Source organism: Lacerta agilis, chromosome 2 (assembly GCF_009819535.1).
Source record: "Lacerta agilis isolate rLacAgi1 chromosome 2, rLacAgi1.pri, whole genome shotgun sequence".
In the NCBI taxonomy this organism is placed as follows: Eukaryota; Metazoa; Chordata; class Lepidosauria; order Squamata; family Lacertidae; genus Lacerta; species Lacerta agilis.
In genome coordinates, this window is record NC_046313.1 from 74981811 (window position 1) to 75003225 (window position 21415).

A 21415-nucleotide genomic window follows, 5' to 3' on the forward strand; every position below is an offset into this window, starting at 1 on the left:
CCACCTTGATTCAAAATGATGCCTGGCACCCAACCATCGACATACAGGTGAAATTCGAAAAATTAGAATATCATGGAAAAGTCCATTTATGTAAGCAATTGTTTTCATTAGCTACTGGAGTTTAATATATGAGATAGACTCATGACATGCAAAGCGAGATATGTCAAGCCGTTGCTTGTTATAATTGTGATGATAATGACGCACAGCTGATGAAAACCCCAAAGTTGAAATTGTTAATTTGGGGTTCTCATTAGCTGTACGCCATAATCATCACAATTATAACAAATAAAGGCTTGACATATCTCGTTTTGCAAGTTGAATTACTGAAAGAAATGAACCTTTCCATGATATTCTAATTTTTCGAGTTTCACCTGTAGATCCCCATGCCAGAAACTCTTGTGCCGAGTTTGGCAACATTAGCTCATGAGGTAGCCAAACTCGTGCTAAAAAATGGGCAAAGTCACGCCAAAGTGATGTTTTGGTACACTGTCTTGATTCAAAATGGCACCCAGCATCTAAATTCTGACAAGGACTGCCATCCCCACCTTGGGAATCCTTGTGTCGAGTTTGGTTATGATATTTCAAGAGGTGTCCAGTCATATAGAAAACAAACGGACAAACCACTTTCCAAAATATATAGCAGATAACCGAACAGTTCCTAGACCTTCTATTCTTTAGCATATTTTGAATGCTTGCTGTTTTTTTTAAACAATGAAATTGTGAGAGAATCTTGCTGTTGACTTGTTCTAAGTACACTAATAACCATCTGCTTAATCTACGCTTGGAGGTGGCAGCTGACTCTATGAACATGGCAAGCAGCTGAGCCATAGTGAAGCCTGTTTCCACTGTAGCTATAGCAATCTAGCTGCAGATACAGGGATGTTTGGATTCTGGGAATCACGTTGTTTCCAATAATAATTTCCTGCAGATCTACAAAAATGGGCCCTGCTCCAAAAACAAAACAAAACAAAACAAAACAAAACAAAACAAAACAAAACAGCACAAATCAAATGCCAAGCCATGTGAATTTATATCCAACTGTAGGTACACATGTTTAGGTTTCAACAGCTGTGGACAGCTCAACTTCTCAGATTTTTAAAGTTGCTGCTTTAGCATCTCAGGATACTGGCTTCTCAATCTCAACAGTATAACTGCCCCATTTGTTCAAAATTCTACTTGGCCCTTGCATGGTTGGTTGATTTATTTATAAAAATACAAAACCCACATCTATGACTCTCATGCTTTTCTAGATTCTTGAGTCCAGCCAACTTTGCAAGGACCAAGTGGACTTTTGAACAGATATATACACATGCACACCACTCAGTTACATTCTGACCAACACACTTATTTTATTCACTTCTTTCCCCAATTGCCCTTAAAATCTGATCTACACCTGCTGAAGAATGAGCATTCAACACTCAGGTTACAATTGTGGGGTGTCCCCCCTCCAAAATGTAGCACCTTGAGGAGAAGGTTCTTAAGTCTTAAAAATATGAACAGTTCCTTACAATGAAGTAGCACAGTCCTTTCTACCATCTCATTTCCACTTCTCTGTTACAAATGTAAAATAGGGTTAAGTTTTTGGAATATTCAGTCAAGCCAATGGGAAGAGAACGTGTCAGTTCAACGAAGCTTGAACCCTGTGTGCCAAAGAGGTACAGAAGTGTCAGCAACTGCACTGCATTTACAAGATCTCCATTTAAGCTCCTTCTGGAGATCTCCTGGTGAGCTTAAAGTTGGGGTGAAAATTGAGAAAACTACTTTTCTGGGGGAGGGGGAGCAAATCTGCTGTTTCTGTTCAATACCTATTTTGCTTTAGGTGCTGAGTGAACAGTGACACTGTGGTTATATGCAGTTAATGAAAACACACACACAAATTAGCCAAATGCTCATTTTTATTATACACATTACAATGCATTTGCTACAGACTTTGCTAAAATTTACAAAAAAGTAGGTTTCATAGTTTTTTAAAAATAAACTTCTTTTTCTTATAAATTCATAAATAGGTGACAATAAAACGTCAAAATTGACTATTGTACGCAAGCTTTGTTCCCTTGCCATCTTGCATTCCACCCCACCTGGTAAACACTGTGCTAAGAAAAGCAAGACAGTTGCCGGTGATCAGAAAGATGGGCTCTAGGCCTGTTCCCAGAAACCTTGATTATTACAAGCAATAAAACTTCTAAAAAAATGCAGAACACTTCAGTTTACACCGGAGTTCTTCAAACTTTTTAAAGTCCTTTTTGGAATGAAGTGAATGAATTCAATATGAATCAGAACTTTCTCCCCACTATGTATGTACGCCAGGCCTTTTTTATGGCTAGTGGAAGCTGCATGTCCCTGGGACATGAGATTTATTTTTTTAACGACACACCAACATCTGAGGCACTATTACAGAATAGGAAATGCCACTGACAACACAGAGCACATGAGGAACCTCCAAAGACCGTGTCAGTATTCATCACTAAATATTTCCCTAAAAACCACTTTCAAAAGTAGTGCAGGCATTATCTCTATCACATTCCAGACTGTGCCAACACCACAATCGCAGACTTGCATTTCCATCCCCATCCCCAATACCTGAATTTATAGCCTTGTGCTATCTTCCTAAAGATTATACCATCAGACTATGACCTGATGGTCAGGCTTAGTTGCCAAAAGCAACTAAGTGTGATAGCACACACACAAGACAAATTTCGCTGCACTTAATAGGTATTGACACAGCTCTGGATCTGCCCCCATAGATGGGCAAACAGCTGCAGGAAGGGCATGCTTCTGAGCAGAGAAGGGAGAAAGAAAAGGGTTAACTTGTCCTTCCCTACTACTGCCCAAATCATTGTAAGTTGTTTTAGTTGGTGTATGTAAATTGAACTAGAGATAGTATTTGGATTAACCTGCTCACATCAAAGTACTGATTCTCATAAAGATATGCAATTTCGGTATAGAAGAAGTTGTCCTTAAATCCCCTTAATTTCAGCAGGACTTAAAGAGCTGCGGCCCAATACATATCACTTATTTTACCCTGGCTATAAAAACAATCCCAATCATGTATACTTAGTAGGGTCAATTGATTTCTATGGTACTTATTCCCCAGTACACATGTGTAGGACTGTAATCTTAGGCAAGGTTCCAGATTAGGGGCACTATGTTCTTCTATTACATCTCCTGTATCAGTATGGATGGGGACTGGAGAACACACATCACAATGCAGCTGCACAATTAGAGCTAATTTGCACGTGGGTCCCAATTAAGTAAACTGTGTATGGAAGGCTGGACAATCATGCATGCATGTCTTTCTTGTGAGATCTAAAATTTTGGGAAGGTAGAGAATAGTTCTCTAAAGCTTGAGAATCTCTCAAACGTCCGCTCCCCGCCCCCGCCCCAGACAGAGAGCTTAAAAACAAAAACAAAAACTTCCCTACAGTTTTGTATACCACAGTACAAACAACCAGATTTCATAAACTGCAAAATTATTAGCATCACAATAAGAGGACTGTGACCAACAGCAATATATTAAGAGCATGCATGTATCTCATGCACTTTTTATTTTCTCAAAATACAATCAAAGCAGCTAAGATAGTGTATAAGCACCATAGGCAACCATAGTAGCAAACCATTCCAGATTGTCTATTTACCCTGTAAATTTCTTTCCTAGTTGTACAAATTAGAAGGGATTCAGGATCACCATGCAGTGAGGTAGAGAGCTTACACACTGGTCCTAAATAGAGGTCCCATTCCCATTTCCTGGTACCCAAATTTGGGACCAAGGGGAAAGTTTTCATCCACTAAATCACACCCATAATACCCAGCATGTTTTCCTTACACTTCTCAAGTTCCAGGTTTTCCACACTTCTGACAGCTCTGCCCATCTGAGCAATTCAAAAGTTGCTGCAACCTCCCTGTTTATTTTAAAAGTTGAGAATAAAAGCACAAAGCAGAGCCATGACCGTAACAGGGCCAGAAAAACATCAGAGAGGAGCAGGAAGAGGGAAGGAAAGCAAAGCAAACACAGATGTGAGAGCTAGACAGAAGGCATTTTCTTCTGCTGTTGCTGCCTGGATGATCGGTTTTAAAAGTAGGGAAAGAGGATTCAGAGAAATTGGTGCTTTATCTAGTATGACTCACCATTTTGTTCCGAAGCAAAGATTGTATTTATTTAGACTGCCATGGTGACTTTGCACATTTGAGAAAGAGAAACAGAATGGAAGAGACAGTAGGAACAGCTCTGCCAATTCCTCCACCTCCTCTTTCTATGAGAAATGTGCGAGCTCCTCCTTCAACATTACAGAGTTAGTGAAAAGAGCAAAAAGTGTGACGTCTTCCTACACTTTTAGGTAATATACAAAGTCACTGGCTGGATGATTGATTGTATGTATGTGTGCTGTATTACCTACTATGGTGGCCGATATTTGCTCCCACATACATTCTGTTAGTGCACTGGTACAAATGTTTGTCAGCACAAGCATTTCTGCTTTCCCAGTGGAACAATTTCCCCTCTTCTCTCCCCATACACCATCCTGGGGGTTCTCCCAACCCCCACAGGGCAAATTGAGAGGGCACAGGGAGGAGGAGAGAGGGGAAAGCCCTTTTGTGGGCTTCCACTGCTTTTAAATGTATTGTAAGTCACTTGGAGACCTCCAAGAATAATCCAATCTTGTACTGGGTGAATGATAAACATAACTAGGTACAAATATCTATATATGTATGTCCAACATTACCTAATTTCAGATGTTTTGAAAAAACACAAAAGGAAGGCACTGTACTAAATTCACATCTTAGATTAACAAATATTTGCATAGATTATGCATTAAGATGGAAATTGCCAATAGGTTAGTAAGGCGGGCATCTTAAAAAAAAAAAAACCTATGCCATTTGGAAAATATTTTTGTGGACAAGTACTATCCTTATAAAAGTGGTGAAATCCATAGTACCTATAAGCTATATTTTCCTTGTTGTATAGCAAAATTTATATTTAATCTTGCAAGCCAGTAAAGGAAAAAAATAAACTACAAATAACAGTATTTTAAGGCTGATAGCTATTGCTATAAACAGAAAGGTTTTCAAAACTATGAGCTACTCTTTAAAACTCTAGATTATGTTCCAACTACCAGGAAACAGTTTTCAAAGATTTAGGCCATAAACTCTACTCATAGGCTACATAATCACACATTTAATGTACTCACTTTTAATGCAAGATTTAATGTACTCATTTCTAACGAAAGACTTCCAAGTTAATTTGGACACAAATAGAACTCTTATTTTAGTAAGTGTTTGTACTTTATTTTTAAAAAGCTCTGCTACAAAAAGAATCCAATTATAAATGGTAAAATGCATGTCTGGTGCCATCAATTGTGAAAGGTACATATGTGCTTAACTGGCCAGGCAGGTTTAGTAACAGCAATTTTTGTGCAGAAAATATGCCACAAAACATGTGTAACAAATGTGGAACATCTGAAGCACCTAAACTCTAATTGAGAATTGTCTTTAGTACAAATGATTATCTATTAAGTATCAGCATCAGAATCTTGTGTGTGCTCTATGTGCTTCTTCTAGCGATATCTGTGAAATCTGCCTATGCATCTACATTCTATACTAAACTGATTTTGGCAGATGCATTTCCCTCTTCTATTGTTTTGTGTCTTTAGCATGAAAGTGTGCTTTATTCGGATCTAGCAATGTTGAATGATATAAGACAACTTCATTCATCTAAGGAAGTTGTACAATATTTTGAAAGAAAAAAAACTGGATTTAGGCAAAGCAACTTGCAACTTATTTTTATATAACCTCTGACTGAGCCAGACAAACTCCACAGATCATCTGCATGGTGGTTGAGGGCCAATGCCCATGATCTGGGCCAGTGGCAAAACAACCAGAGGACTGCTCCTCCGCTGCCACCGCTAAAGTAAAATGTGACTTAGCCCTGAGTCTTGAGGGGAAGAAAATAAATCCTAGGCAGAAAAATGCATTTATTTGTAGCAAAGAATTCTTGTTTTCCAGTGTCCAAGATGAGTGATTCTTTCTATATTGTACTGGGAAGCTTCTTTTGAGACATGCATTTTCTTTCTGATTAAAAGATTTCCTACACAATAAACTTGTGGGAACCAGCTATTGGTTGCACTAAAAAGGAAAAACAAAGTGCTTAGTTTCTTTCCAGTGATAAGAGACAACTCTGAATGTTTTCTCACCAAGTTCCCCCATTAAAAGACCAGACCCAATAGTCTAGGGATACAATCCTGAATTCTACCCCTGCAGTACATTCTGCCATCTTCCATAGGAGAGATCCCTAGGTCAACTAGCACTACATGCCACTTGAGTATAAGACAAGGTCATTGTTGTCTCTGTATATGGATGCATATCTGTTCCCACCTTCCCAACCACAGATAAGCCCCTATTACACATTCACCAATCCCCAAGTAATCATTACCACCAACTCTACCATCTCCTGGTAGGGCATCAAGTTTAAGCACTCTAGGAAGGCAGGGATTACACACAAAGAGTAGCTGCTTAGCCATCCCATCTGCTGCAACCTCATTACCACTTTTTCAATGAAACACTTGCAAGCACACACAGATCCACAGTGATACAGGTGGCTTTGGCAGTTGCCAGTTGCTTGCACTATTCTGTTAACAGTTCATGCCCTTTTACTAGGCACTGGCTCCAAAGGGTGTCAGAACACTCGGTAAATATGAGATAGGTTCGTATGACTGTTTAAAGTTAGGTCTCAAATTTACCTATGTTAGTGAGGAAGCAACAAGCATTTGTTTGTAACAAAAGCCAGTCCCTTCACAATGTTTGGTGAGCTACAGTACAATCTTATCTGTATGATTGGCCTGGAGAAAGAACTCAACTTGTAGCAAACTCAGGGCTATTCAAGGGCTACAAGAGGAGGCTCACAAGGAACCCAATATGGAAAAAAGATCCATTGTATTCTGTTCTTTCACTCTCAGGCTACATCAGAATATAAAATGTCAGACAACACTAACAGCTGAGTTCTGTGTATTCTCAACGTACTTGCTATAAAATGTGCATAGATCGGAGGCAGCAGGTCAATTCTGAAACGTTTGGTGGTTCAAGAATAATGTATTGAACTGGGATCTTGTGACTACCATCTTGTGAGCAGAGTCCAACAGGATCCTGTTCACTTAAACCCTGGAAATCTTATATAGATCACACCCAGAATGTAGATTTAAGGATCAATTTCTAAAATCACCACCACCACCATCGTGGGAGCACCATCATGTCAGAATCCATCCAAAGTGATGCTAAAGATGTAATGGCATTAGGAGGAGGAGACCCTTACAGCCCTCAGATGATTTGAGACCTGGCTATGATGTAAACTTTCCTGCACAACACAGGCACATCAGTTTAGGGCTTGACCTAAAGGGGATGGCTCCAAGTCCACTAGGCACAGTTGCTAATCAGCTTCCATTTATTTAAATTATGCAACCAAAGTGCTTGGAGGACTGTACTCACAGTGTAGAAACATTTGTTTGATACCAACAATTAGTCAAGGTTATCACTGGAGTTTTCTGTAACTCCCAAATACAGTGATTAGTTACTGCTGGGCAATCAGTGCTTTTTTAATTTCTGGATGCAGTGGACCTGACGTCTCCTGGTATGAAGTCCTACTTAGAAGCAAAACTTCTCTGTCATACCTCACACTGCATTTCTATGTAAAACGTAGTTGTGAAAAATATCCCTAACAGAAAGTAAGGCCTCTTTATTTATTATATGTAACACACTTGAAATTAAAGCCACTGCTCTCAAAACTACAAGCAAAAACACAACAGAACCCATTTTGGGTCCATCTTTGATTGGAAAAAGTGGGATGAGTTTTTAAATTAAACAAATTTTACAGTTACTTTGTATGACAAAAACCAAAACAGACAGAAGGTGCCATATTTTTTATAGATATGGGTGGATTTTCTGATTAATCATATCAATTTCTAAAAATGATCCAAGATACCAAACTTATCCAGGTCTTCTCTCTTTAATGCTAATTGAAATAATCACAAATTGATGTTTTTGAATTATAATCTGAATTTACAATATGCACTTTCCTAACACAATCCAGGTGCAAGGACCTGCTTTTCAGAGACTTTGTCCTTTGCTCTGAATTGAAGGCCTTTTAATAGGTACAATACATTAAGCACTGGAAAGTTGGCTTAACAGCCTGCAGATACTTTGGACTTGAATCCAAAGAAAAGTGCACCAAAAGTTTACTTTCCATCCCATCTTTCTTCTGACAGTCCCCCCAGCCCCTATTGTATGGAGTGGGAGGTATCACGGGGGGGGGGGGAGATAGCTGAGAGGAAAGAGATCCCTGAAAATCAGGTGGAGACACCTTCTGCAAGTGAGAAAGTCAGCTTCTTTTATCCCCCTTTGGTGCATTTTTTCTCTGGTTTCAATCCTTTATTCATCCTATTTTAGTATTAAGGTGCTAAAAAGAGAAAAAAATGTGGGCAACATCTGCACATCTAAACTGCAGGCATAACTTTAACCTGAGATGAACATAAACTCTCCTTAAGTTAAATGTGCTGCACAGAAACAGTCACATAGTTTCTTTAATACATTGCAGACCTACAAAAAAAGGGTTTTTTTCCCTTACAGAAATGAGAAGATACAATTTAAAAGAATGTGCCGCGGCATTAACTAATAGAGGCAGGAGCAGGGGGATCCACAAGAGAACACGTTCAATTATTTAACCACAAATTGTGTCCCATATTGGGAGCTCCTGAGCCAATTTCTGACATGAGAGCAATTGCTTCATGATTTATAGGGGCTCCATAACATGGGTGGACATTTAAGGAAAATTAGCAGGGATCACCTATACCTGACTGTGCAGTTTATAGACACTTATCAATTTCTTAACAAAACTGTCCCAGACAAACTTCATGAGGAGTTGATTTCCTGGCACAAAAAATAAAACAACCTTAAATAATTTATGATTTTCAATTTCCTCCACAAATTTAATATCTAAAGTTAAATAGGAAGAAGCTCTAGCTGGATGACATCCTATGGAAAAAAATACTCCAGCAACAACATTAATGATCATCGTATGTAACTGAAACTAAGCTTCAATAAAAATGATTTGATGCACTGCAGCAATTAAAGAAGCAAAGGGTAAAAAAACAAAAACATTATCTTCTTTTCATAGGTACTGAATACGAATTTTAAATGAAATTAATAACACTGAATATTAGAGGTACACGATATTATCTTCAAGAAGGGGGCTATAAAAATGTGCAAATAAATGATGAACAAACATTAATATTGACATTACAATCCTAAGCCTATTTACTTGGAAGTGAGCCTGATGAATTTTCAAAGGCATTTACGTTCCAAGAAGGTTCTGTTGAAATCAGTAGGACTTCCATTCAATGAAATGTTTTTAGGATCAAGTCTTCCAAGATGGAAATAAAGAAAATAAATTAGTGACCCATGTGTTCAGTTCCGTTCTGCTCATACTGGTTTCTCTATTTGTCTGAAAAATGTGATACAAAAATCTTGTCCAGCCAGCTTTGCACCAGCAGCATTAATCAACCCTCGCCACATGCTACATTTAATGTCTAGAAAAACCTATCTTCTATGGAGGTTCCTCATTTTTAACAAATGATTTGTCCTGTATAGGAAACTTTTAAGTATTTCATACTTGAAACGTCCCTGCAGAGAAACTGAATGACACTGTGTGGTTTCTGATTCTTTGATTCTTGGAATGCTGAGAGTTTAAAAACAGAGGCAGTGTTAAGACTCACTGACCTAAAAGCAGAAGTGTCATCTTCTGTACAAGCTCCCATGTACAGGGATTTACAACAGGTAACACAGTCATTTCTTGTTCAGACAATTTCATACAAAGAGATCCCAGTGGCTTCCTTCTGTGCAACTTAACTTTCAAATTGCACAAGTTCCTCTAAAAAGAATGTGGTAGAAACTGCTACAGAGTAATGGCCGTGGAAGGCTAACTTTTAGATCTACAAAAGAAAGCCCCTTCATATTTAAAATTATCCTGCAAATGTTAATGTCTAACCTACAAAAATATTGGGCTTGCAGGAAAAGGATACTGCTGCTCTGTTATGCAGCATGGTGTGTGGGTGGGTGTAATTATAAGGGAAGGGAAGGTACCCTCATAATTCCAGTAAAAGTTAGAGATAACATAACCTGCATCAGCAGCCACACCCCCATCCTTCCACATCCTTGCTGTCAAGTTTGATGCTGTCTGTGTTTTGCTCACTGAACATTGGGCCTCCGTGCCTCATCATTAACTCTGTTGCCATCTTTACAAAAGCCTCCTCTACGTTGCTGGAGTCCTTTGCAGAAGTCTCTATGGCACAGGTGATGTCGTAGTGCTCAGCCAGACTCTGAGCTTCCTCTAGCTGAACCTCCCGACGGTCACTTAGGTCAGACTTGTTTCCTGGCAGGAGAAAGTGGAATTGTTTACAGATTAATTTTGTAAATGCATCACCTACGGTCAGGGAAAGTGTTCAGCCATGGGAGGGAGGGGAGAGACACAATAGCAGTGACTCGTGGAAGGGTGCTTGGAAAGCAGCAGGATCGCACAGGTGAAGGAAGTAGGCTGGAGATGAGATGCCACTTATCTTGGAGATGGGAAAGAGCAGGTGAAAGCAGAAGCTGATAGAAAGTCTGTGGAGGAAGGACGAGGAAATCCGAGCCACTATAGGTTTATAACATTTTGCACTCTGGATTGTGGATTTAAAATTGCATCCTGTTTTGATGCTTAGAAAGCATTCACTTTCAACATAGTTACTTTGTCTAATTAAAGGTCCTGTGCAGCCCACACACTATAAATTCCTATACTAACGTTCATATTCCTTATTCTGTATTTCATTGGCGGTGTTTGGACATCACAATAAACCATGGTTTGTCTTGATTGGAATGAGTCTAACCTCCAACCAGGCTCATGCATTCCCCAATCCCCTCCTCTGGCACAGCGACAAGGATAAGACTGAAAGCTTTGCTTCCATTTTTTATTAACTGCAGCTTATCATGTCATCCAAAGCCTGCTAACCGTGGAGAAGGTGGAAACAAGCCAGCTTCAAACCATGAAACTGGCTTGTTTCAAACAATCTGTGGTTGAGATTCACCACCAAGGATGTAACATTAAACTGTGGTTTAAATACAGCTTTTATCTCTGGAAGTAATATGATTCTGAATGTCTACCTACAGTGCCAGTTCTAGACAAACATTGTATATATAAACTGCAATGAGGAGTAAAATATATCCTTAACAAAGTACATTTGGCATATTGGACATAAGCTATAGTACTAGCCCAGTAACATATCATTTAGAATACATCTGATTTCAGACGTTGTTTATGCTATTCAGTTTAAAGCAGGGCTTTTTTCAGGTGGAACTCAGTTCCAGCACCTCTCAGGTGGGCGCCATTGCCATTATAAGAGAACAAAGGAGGCATTCATGGTGAGTTCCTCTTTTTCTAGAAAAACAGCACTGGCTTAAAGTATGTTGGAGCTTTACCATATATTATAAACTATAAGAGTCAAATCCCAGAGCAGCCAAAGGCACAACAGTGCTTTGCTCAAATAATTCCGAGTATTTTAAAATGTCTTTTTTAATTTGAAAAAGCATAAAGGCTATAGAATCCTAAACCAGCTTTTCCCAAAAGCAAACAAAAATGCATGATGTAGAAATGTGAACTCCAAACTCTGAGAATAAATGTCTCTTCATCTCCATGATATCCAGGAAATAAAGAAAATGTCTCTGCACTGGCTGCTATTGTCCTATTAAGTAGAGGCACAGCAACAGAGCCGTCTTAAGGGGATCTGCCGCCCTGGCGCGGCTATCCCTCCGGCGCCCCCGCCATGCCGCCTCTCCGCCGCCTCCCTCCCGCGCTTGCCGCCCCTTGGGAGGGGGGTGGGCGAGTGGGGGATGAGGGGCGTGGCGCTGGAGCAGCGCGGGGCTCTGCGCGCCCTTCCAGCGCTTCCGGGATGGGAGGCGAGGGCGGCTGGCTCGCGCTCCGCGTGCAGCCGGACGGCGCGGCGCGGCTGGGCAGCTCGCGCTCCGCGCGCAGCCGGCCGCCCGCCCGATGCAGCGCGAGCTGCCCAGCCGCGCCGCGCCGTCCGGCTGCACGCGGAGCGCGAGCCAGCCGCCCTCGCCTCCCGTCCCGGAAGCGCTGGAAGGGCGCGCAGAGCTCCTGTGCTCTGCTGGGCGGCCAGAGGGCGTGGCGTGGCCGGCCAGCTCCCTTGCCGGGAGTCAGAGGGCGCTGCCGGCAGGCGCTGCCAGCGGGGCTGGAGGGCGGAGGCGCCCTCCAGGCCATTGCGCCCTGGTGCGCCGCGCCACCAGCCCCAATGGATGAGACGGCTCTGCACAGCAATTTGTATTTCTAGCTCATTCCAAAATATACCCCACACTCACCAATCAGCAATTGTACTATGTTGGAACCTGCATACTTCCTCACATCCTCGATCCAGCGAGGAATAGACTGGAAAGAGCCTCTCTTGCTGATGTCATAGGCTAGAATAGCTCCATTGGCACTTCGATAGTAACTCTGGGTGATGGTCCGAAACCGTTCTTGACCAGCTGTGTCCCAGATCTGCAACTAAAAAAAATAAAGAAATTGTCAGGTCTTACAAGATACTTACTGGTTGTATTTCTCAGGCGATATGCCTTATCTCAAGGGGGGGGAGATATTTACTACAGGAGTGTACAGTTCTTTTTTGTTTTAATAAAAATTTTAAACTTGAGAGGAGAAATGGGTATATGTGGACCATGTCCTATATAGGAAACTTTCAAGTATTTCATATGAAATGTCCCTGCAGAGAATTTGTTTTAATAATATTTTTAAACATGAGATGAGAAATGGGTATATGTGGACCATGTCTACAGATCAGAAATCTCATTTCAATCTGCCACTGTGTATTCAAACTCTGGGCTGTCATTGTATTTGAACAGCTCCAGATTAGAGTTGTAGAGTTGGAAGGGACCCCAAGGGTCATGTAGTCCAACCCCCCTGCAATGCAGCAATCTCAACTAACACATCCATGACAGATGCCCATCCAACATCTGCTTTAAAACGTCCAATAAAGGAGAGTCCACCACCTCCTGAGCAAATCCATTCCACTGTCAAACAGCTCTTACTGTCAAAATGTTATTCCTGAAGTCTAGTTGGAATCTCCTTTCTTGTAACAATATTTTAGGTAACCTGCTTACAAGCTGTATAGGGTTTTTGTACACCAGTACTGTACTAGCACCATGAACTTAGGCTGGTAGCTAATTGCAAGCTAATGCAATTTGTTCAAGAATAGAGCAATAGGATGGGAATATTCTGTCCCAGTGAGCAGTGAAGTTGTCTCATTTTGCACAAGCTGCAGCTTCTTGGCAAGCCTTGAGGGCAGCCCCATATAGAGCACATTGGATTACTGCAATCTGGAGGTTGCCAGCAAATGAATGACAGTGGATGTAGCTGTCTTACCAGCTGAAGCTGGTAAAAAGGCATTCCTAGCCACTGAGGGACCGGGCCTCTAGTGACAGAGATAGATTGCATCCCCAGACTGCAAAATTTCTTTCGGGGGGGGGGGGACTACAACACCATCCAAATAAGACAATATCCACAGTGTCTCCATCTTACTATCAATCAGTCAATTAATAGTATCAATTACTATCAATATTGGCCCTCCTCCAGCCCACCACTTGGTCTAGAAACTGGTCCTGGGCTTGCATAGTTTCTCCTGATTCAAATATTACACAGAAGTAGAGATGAGTATCATCAGGGAACTGATGACACCGCACCCCAAATCTCCCAATGACCACTGCCAACAGCTTCATTTAGACATTAAACAGCATTAGGGACATTACAAAAGATTAGATTTAATAAAACAAATATCAGATAGCTCTACAGAAGGTTCATTTAATAAAATAATTAATAAATCAATGTCCTTACAAAATATTTGCATAAGCAACACATGGGATTTTTTAAAATTCCTTGTTGTAAAATCAAGTGCTGAGCAAAGGTGAGCAAGTTACTAAAGTACACACTAATTTGAAAAGTATTCAATTTCTGCCCAATTAATATAGCTAATTTGTGGTAGGTTTATGAATAGAAATCTCTTCAGGATCAAGTAACAAAAACAACAGATGCCCCAAGCTCACACTTGATTGACTTTGATGGGCAAATCTTGTAGCATCTGGGGTTGTACTAGCAGCCCCTGTAGTTTGCTTTCATAGACCTACTACAGCAGGCATAGGCAAACTCAGCCCTCCAGCTGTTTTGGGACTACAACTCCCATCATCCCTAGCTAACAGGACCAGTGGTCAGGGATGATGGGAATTGTAGTCTCAAAACAGCTGGAGGGCTGAGTTTGCCTATGCCTGTACTACAGCATGATTTGCTGTTCATAAGAACACAGCTACCCAGTGTCAAGCCACAAACTAACCAACCTCATCAGGGTATTGCTTCAGGCATTTGCATGGGTAGAACAAAAATATCTATTTTAGCATTCAAGATCAGGAAATCCTGCCAGATGCATGTGAAATAATGAGAGTTAAGTGTCAACATAGAGCAATCTGATAACTAGCTGCAATGATCTGCAAATGCTATCTCCTTCTTCATTGACCTTGCTACCACAGTAACAGCTTTTTGCAGTTATCTGTTGATAAAACAAAGACTTAGAGGATGCAGAGAAGTCTTGTATTCTCTAAACTTGCCTCAAGGAAGTACTTCTGATGATGACGCTGCACTTTCCCAGTTCAAAGCACAAAGTTACTGCTGTAAAGATGCAGGTCTTTCCTCAGCTAGTAGGCCACAGTAATTTGGTGTGCTGCCTAGAACATGATAATATAAGTGCCAGCCACACTTCTGGATAATGATTGTAACATTGCTGAGCAAGCAATATAAATCCCTCTTCCCACATGCCCAAACCATATCCTGAATCTAACAACTAGCACTCAACGTCCAAAGAGGAAACTAAAGTGGAAACCAAAACTGACCAGTCTCCAGACAAAGGGTGGATAAATCCCTTGTCAGTTCTTTTGTTTCATACACAAACTCAGTCTTGAGACATTAGCTGGATGGTCCAACAAAGCTAATAGAAGTTGGCAAGTCAGAATTCCAAAGTGACTCACAGGAGAGAGGCACTTCAGGCTCTTGCCCACCAAAGCAATTATGGGGTGGGGGAAGAAAAACAGAAATGACTCCCATCCTGATTAATACTATATGGGGTGGGGAGTTAACCTGCCCTTCCCATGCAGTAACCCCAATGCTTAAACATACTAGTGATAACAGCTGTGGGGAGGCAGGGAGGTTTTGGGGTAGTTGCAAAGCAAATGGGGGCACTGCTACTCACTGTGATGCCTGGGAGAACAGGGATGTGGATGGATTGCTTCTTGTTATTTTCTTTCCTCTACAAAATATTTTGCCAATTCCCCCTCTCACATTAAGTTCCCACCCTCATTCTGTTCTGGAAGGTTGGGGGATGCTACATGTGTCATGTATTCAGTGAGACTGAAATGCATTGTGGTTAATTAACACATCAACTATCCCCACAGTCTTCTGCAATTAAAAACACTATCCTGATTTACCTCTTAAAATAAATACCTTTAGTTTTTACTGAACAAAATAAAACTATGGTACCCCTATAATCAAGAAGAATGTAAATGCAGTGTGCAGTATTTTTCTCAGAACACAAATTCAAGCTTATGTAAGGTTTTCTAACTTGTAAAAACCTGCCCAATTTACAATGGTTTTATGAGAGGAATAAGCAGTCACACAGATAAGACATTGTTCCCATTTTATCTTCCGGCAACATCAGAGTCAAAGCTCCACATATGGGAAAGCTCATTTAAACCAAGCCAAGTACTGAACACCACTAAGGAAGTCTGAAATATCACTTGAATTTCTCAAACGTTAGACTATCCAAAATTAGTTCAAAATGCCAAAAAAACCTGTGTACCATCTACTAGTGGGATCTAAAAGCAGACTATGTGTATCTAGTTTCTTCTACAGTAATGTGTAACTGCCAATCACAGGAAATTTATTTTTATTTTATGCCACATGTAAGAAGTCTTCTTTAGCTTTTCAGCTGGCACTGCTCTCTACTCCAAGAGCCCTTCAGAGAGACACCTGGTACTAGGTGGAGTCCCAGGAAGGAAAATATTTGCAATTCATGTGTGTGTTTGGCATATAAACTTGACCAAGCTTCGGTCTCAGAGAAAAAAATGTCCCAATAGCCTTTTTGCTGGGGGGAAAAGGAAAAAAGCGACTAAAAATATGAATGTATATTTAGATAAAAATAAAAATAAACCTTGAGGGCGTTAATTAATGGAATCCTCTTCCAAAACATAAGGTAAAGTAAAACTACCATGTTTATAAACATTTTTCATTGCACTCCCACCCCATAGCCTATATTTAAAAGCAGATACAACTACCACACAGGAAATCATGTAGGTCTCTCTCTCACACATACTAAAGCACAGCAGGGAAGCTGTGGCCCTCTAAATGTTGGTGGATTCCACTTCCCACAATCCCTGACTATTGATCATGCTGGCTGGGGTTGAAAGAAGTTGGAGTTAAGTACAGTCATACCTCGGGTTGCGAACATGATCCATGCAGGAGACACGTTTGCAACCTGCAGCATTTGCAAACCGCAGCACCGCATCTGCACATGCATGTGATGTCACTTTGTGCTTCTGTGCATGTGCGAGCGCCGAAACCCAGAAGTAACCCGTTCCAGTACTTCTGGGTTTGGTGCGGTCCGCAACCCAAAAATGCGCAACCCGCAGCATTTGCAACCCGAGGTATGACTGTAACATCTAAAGGGCCACAGCTTCCCCACCCCCTGTGCTATAGCCTGACAATGTTAGTTAATATTCCAAGGTTGTATCTGATGAAGTTGTACTGATAGTGCAAGGAGTGTCTTGAGTTCAAATCCTGGTATGGATGCACTCTGCACTGCAATCATAGCAATGCCCATGGTAATGAGCATTTGCCCTTGGGGAAACAGTATCGTTCTGCTATTTGTTTCGAAACCAAGATGGCATCTGGAAAAGCATTCTATTTACTTTAATAGTACTTTGGACAGTTTTCTAAGCCACTTTAGAAAGCTGAGTCAGATGATAAAGTAAAGCATTTGTGCAACAAGTCTGTTGACATTTGTTGCAAGCCTATTCTTAAACCTGTTTAGCATTGTCTGAAGCACTTTTCCAAACCAGCTTAGAAAATCCTGGTGTGAAGCTGAAGAAAAGGATACAGTCATAGCACCAAACATATTTGAGGCTCTCTCCTATTACAGTATATTACTTATATACACTGTGTATTCTATGTACTGTACATGTCACATTGTGGACAGGGAGATTCAAAAATGGTTTTTTTAATGTGATCCTTTAGCTTCCATTTCTCAGTCAAAAAGGGGAAAATAGCATTTGCTGTGAGGTCTAACAACGTAAGAGGCACAAATAGCCTAAGGATGTGTTCATTTTTTAGAAAGGTATTTGTTAGCATGATTTAAAAAGGACATTAGACAGGCAAAAACAAAACCCTAGGGTTACATGAGGCTGAAATCACGTTTTAACTGACTTGCCAGTCCCTGTGTGTGCAGCATTAACACATAAACACAGCAAACACATAGGCTATGGATCCTAAGTCTGTGTGTAGCAACAGAAAAAAGAAAGAAAAAAAGCTTATTCCAGCAGTCAACAGAAGTGTGACGTGGACTGTTGGGAGCTTTATGGCTTAAAACCAAGTTAACTAGGTGATAACAGAACACACCCTGATAATTAGAGCACTGTGTACCATATCCTGTACATTTTATTATTGCCACTGATGTGATGGTGATTTTGAACAGTTTATGTAACATCCTTTTGAAGTTTCCTTTAGGTAGGTAATAAATGCTCCAACTGAGGTTATCCTGGAGCTTCCTCATAAAATAACCTTGGAAGTATTTCCAATTCATAAGCAATTGCAGAAAGGCATACAACATTCCCAAAGGGATTTCCATACAAGGTTATGCATACACATAAAGTTTGAAATGCACAGGGGACTTTTTTCGCAGAGCACTTTTGTACATAGCACTTTTCAATTGTATATCCCTTTTTACAATATTATATGCCCACTCAATTGCTTCACTCTGAGGAACTGGCACTGTTACAAGTGCCACATAATCCTTGTTCAACACTTGTAAGAAATTGATCTTTCATTGTGGCAGCCACCCACACTTTGGAGCCCCCTGCCTACTCACACCAGGCAGGTGCCTTCACTATACTCTTTCTGGGGCTGCCTACAAACATTCTTATTTAGGCAAGCCAATACAGACATAAGAAGGTTGACATGTGTTTTAATCTCCTATTGTTGATTTTTTAAAAAAAGTTTTCAATAGTTATTTTTAACTTATTTTTACTGATGATTTTATTTGTTTTTTAAAACTGCTCTAAGGTTTTAGTACTATCAATTGATCTATAAATATTTTGAAATAATCAGACTTTGCTCAAAACAGGAGTTACTATCTGTACTATCGGCACATCCAGATAGGCAGTTTGCCAAGTGGCATGCATCAATGTTCTCTACATCCCTCTGTCACAATAGGAAGTGGCCTAAGAAAATTCACTGTATATACATGACAGCAGCAAGCACCCGCCCGAGATGCGCATCCTCGGCACAAAATGGATTAAAACCATTCTTGCAGTATGCTCTTTAGATCAACCAGCAGTGTGGGCCAGGGATGACATTGTGCATCCAACTCTGTACAGTTGTGTACCTTGGTTCTCAAACGCATTGGTACTCAAATACATTGGTTCCCAAACACCGAAAACCCGGAAGTGTCCTGGTTTTCAAACACTTTTCAGAAGCCGAATGTCCAATGTGGTTGTCAGCTTTTGTTTCTGGGGCACCTGCACCAATCAGAAGCCGCGCCTTGGTTTTCGAACATTTCGGAAGTCAAACGGACTTCCGGAATGGATTAAATTTGAGAACCAATGTACCACTGTATGTGTTATTGCACGAATTGCACACAATCCAAACTTTCTCAGCTACTACACCTGATACCCTTACCTTTTGGTCCGGGGGTGGGGACCACCGAAGTTTGTTTGTTTGTTTGAAATTAGTATAGTGCATTTAGGGTAAAGTTCTAGCACAAACCCTTCAGCAAAGTCTGTTGGCAATGAATTCAGTGCACCTCTGTGGATGTCAGGAGGAAGACAGAGAGGTCTGGTGCCACCTAAGCCCCCCCCCCACCTGTTACCTGCCTGGCTAGTGGGGGTGGCAGGAATAAGAAGCCCCTTCCCCTGCAAACTGGGGCGTGGGGGCGTGGCGAGAGGCAGGCCACACAGCCCCCCCTTGCTTCTCACCCTCCCTCCTCTCACACTCGGGCCAACCCCCACCTTGACCCGCTTGCCCTGGATCTCCAGGCTCTTCATGGTGAAGTCCACGCCGATGGTGCTGCCCTGCCTCTCGGCGAAGGCCCCGGTCTTGAAGCGCTGCACCAGGCACGTCTTGCCCACGCTGGCGTCGCCGATCAGCACCAGCTTGAAGAGGAAGTCGTAGCGCTCCTCCGGGTCCGGCCCGGGGGGTGCTCCTGCCGTGGGGGGACCCGGCATGGCGGAGGCGGCGGCGCTGGCGCTGGGGCACCTCTTGCCGCTGCTTCCTTTGGCCTCCTCAGCTCCACAGCGGCGGGGAGCTCTGCGGCACCGGGCCCGGCCTAACGCTAAGCTCGCCGCCCCTTGAACGCCTGTCTGGGCCGCGACTGCGACCGCCTCAGCATCGTCCCCGGCCCCGCCAGACCGGGTGACTAGGCATGCGCAGTGGGAGCCGCAAGCTCTTCCTCATGCATTTGCCAGGAAGGGCGGGCAAGAAGGAGGGAAGCGTCGCCTCAGGTGGCGGCAGGCGGGACGAGGGGCGGGGAAGCTCCGACCTGCCTTCACACTTCGCTCTGAGGCAGCGCAGGACTATCCCATCCCAGCCCGAAACCGCGAAGGGAAGTAGCCGCCCGAGACGAGTCGCGCCTCAAATTTTAGGAAAAGAAAGACGCTTCCTTTATTATTGGGGGCGGGCGGGAGGATTTGCCTACCACGTGTACGGAACCTTAAGAACACATGTATGTGCTTAGCAGAGCCGGCCCAGCCATTGGGCAGGGTGAGGCCGCTGCCTCAGGCGGTACCCCGTGAATGTCGACCAAAATTGTATAAAGTCTTGCAGCACCCGCAAGCAGAAAACTGGAGGAAGAGATCCCAGTGGAATGGATGGGCTCTACCAATTTTTTTTTAAAAAAAATAAAAACAAACAAACCCAGATCCACCTTCCTTGTGGTCTGGCCTTGGCCGGGCAGCCTCATTAGTCTTTTGGATAGCCACGTGTGAACATGCTCTCTTAAAAGGTTTCCCACCATAAGGCAGTCCTGTTCATGTTTCCTCTGAAGACCCCACTGATCATTCCCAGGTACAAGTATACATAGGCATGCAGATTTAGGCTGAAATCCAATAATTTGCTTAGAGGTTAAGTCCTATTGGTATAGGTTTGCACTGTTGATCTCAGAAATAATTGGTTCTGGAAAACAACATGCCTTCCTTCTGATGTTAAGTAGTCTCATTTGGGGGGGGGGGGCCACCAGACTTTTTCCACTGTAGAGTTCAGTGAAGTCTTGGGGTGATATTCCAGGACTCTGTACATTGTTTTCTAGAGAAGAAGTTAGCCCTTTTTATGGCAGTAAGAGTTGTGCCCTGGGAAATATCCCATGTTTGTGGAGTGGGTTCATTTTCCTTGCTTTAATCCTTGTGCTGGAGAATAAACTGTATAAAACACCACCCAAATATTCCTATGCTACCTCAGGCTGTATCTTTTCCCCCATAATAAAATCACTACTTGTACTGTTATAGCCTAAGGCAACCCATAGTTTGTGGCAGCCTAATACTATTCCACATCATCCAGCTTCATTTAGTATTCCTGAACACTCAAATGAGTATGCCATGCTACTCCTCACCAGCCCCAGATGCTGGTGTGTACACATGACATTTTATTATGCCATCAATGGAGACAGTACTTGTTTTTTTTCTAGTTACAGGTAGGTAGCCATGTTGGTCTGCCATAGTAAAAAAAAAATCAAAAAAAAAATCCTTCCAGTAGCATCTTAGAGACCAACTAAATTTGTTCTTGGTATGAGCTTTCGTGTGCATGCACACTTCTTCAGATACACTGAGACGGAAGTCACCAAACCCTTAAATACAGTGAGGGAGTGGGGAGGGGTATTACTCAGAAGGGTGGTGGGAATGGGTGATCAGGGAAAGGCAAGGGGTGAGATGGCTAAAGATAGCTTTGTCATGTATAATGAGATAAGAATCCAATGTCTTTGTTCAGACCAGGTTTCTCCATGGTTTTAAGTTTGGTGATCACCAAACTTTGGTGGAAGGAATTTTTTAATTTTATTTTGTTTGTTTTCTATGCAGTCCACACAAGTGC

The 21415-nt window shown here is 41.9% G+C and overlaps 1 protein-coding gene across 1 annotated transcript; it reads right to left on the reverse strand.

Annotated features, from left to right (window-relative positions):
• Positions 1–8667: 8667 nt before the first annotated feature.
• Positions 8668–19752, reverse strand: RAB43 (RAB43, member RAS oncogene family). The gene is made up of 3 exons (XM_033140819.1): positions 19345–19752; positions 12391–12574; positions 8668–10411 (listed from the first exon to the last, which is right to left on the reverse strand). The coding sequence occupies exons 1-3, from the start codon at positions 19558–19560 to the stop codon at positions 10164–10166; spliced, it is 648 nt and encodes a 215-aa protein (XP_032996710.1). The 5' UTR covers positions 19561–19752; the 3' UTR covers positions 8668–10163.
• Between the last annotated feature and the right edge of the window lie 1663 nt (positions 19753–21415).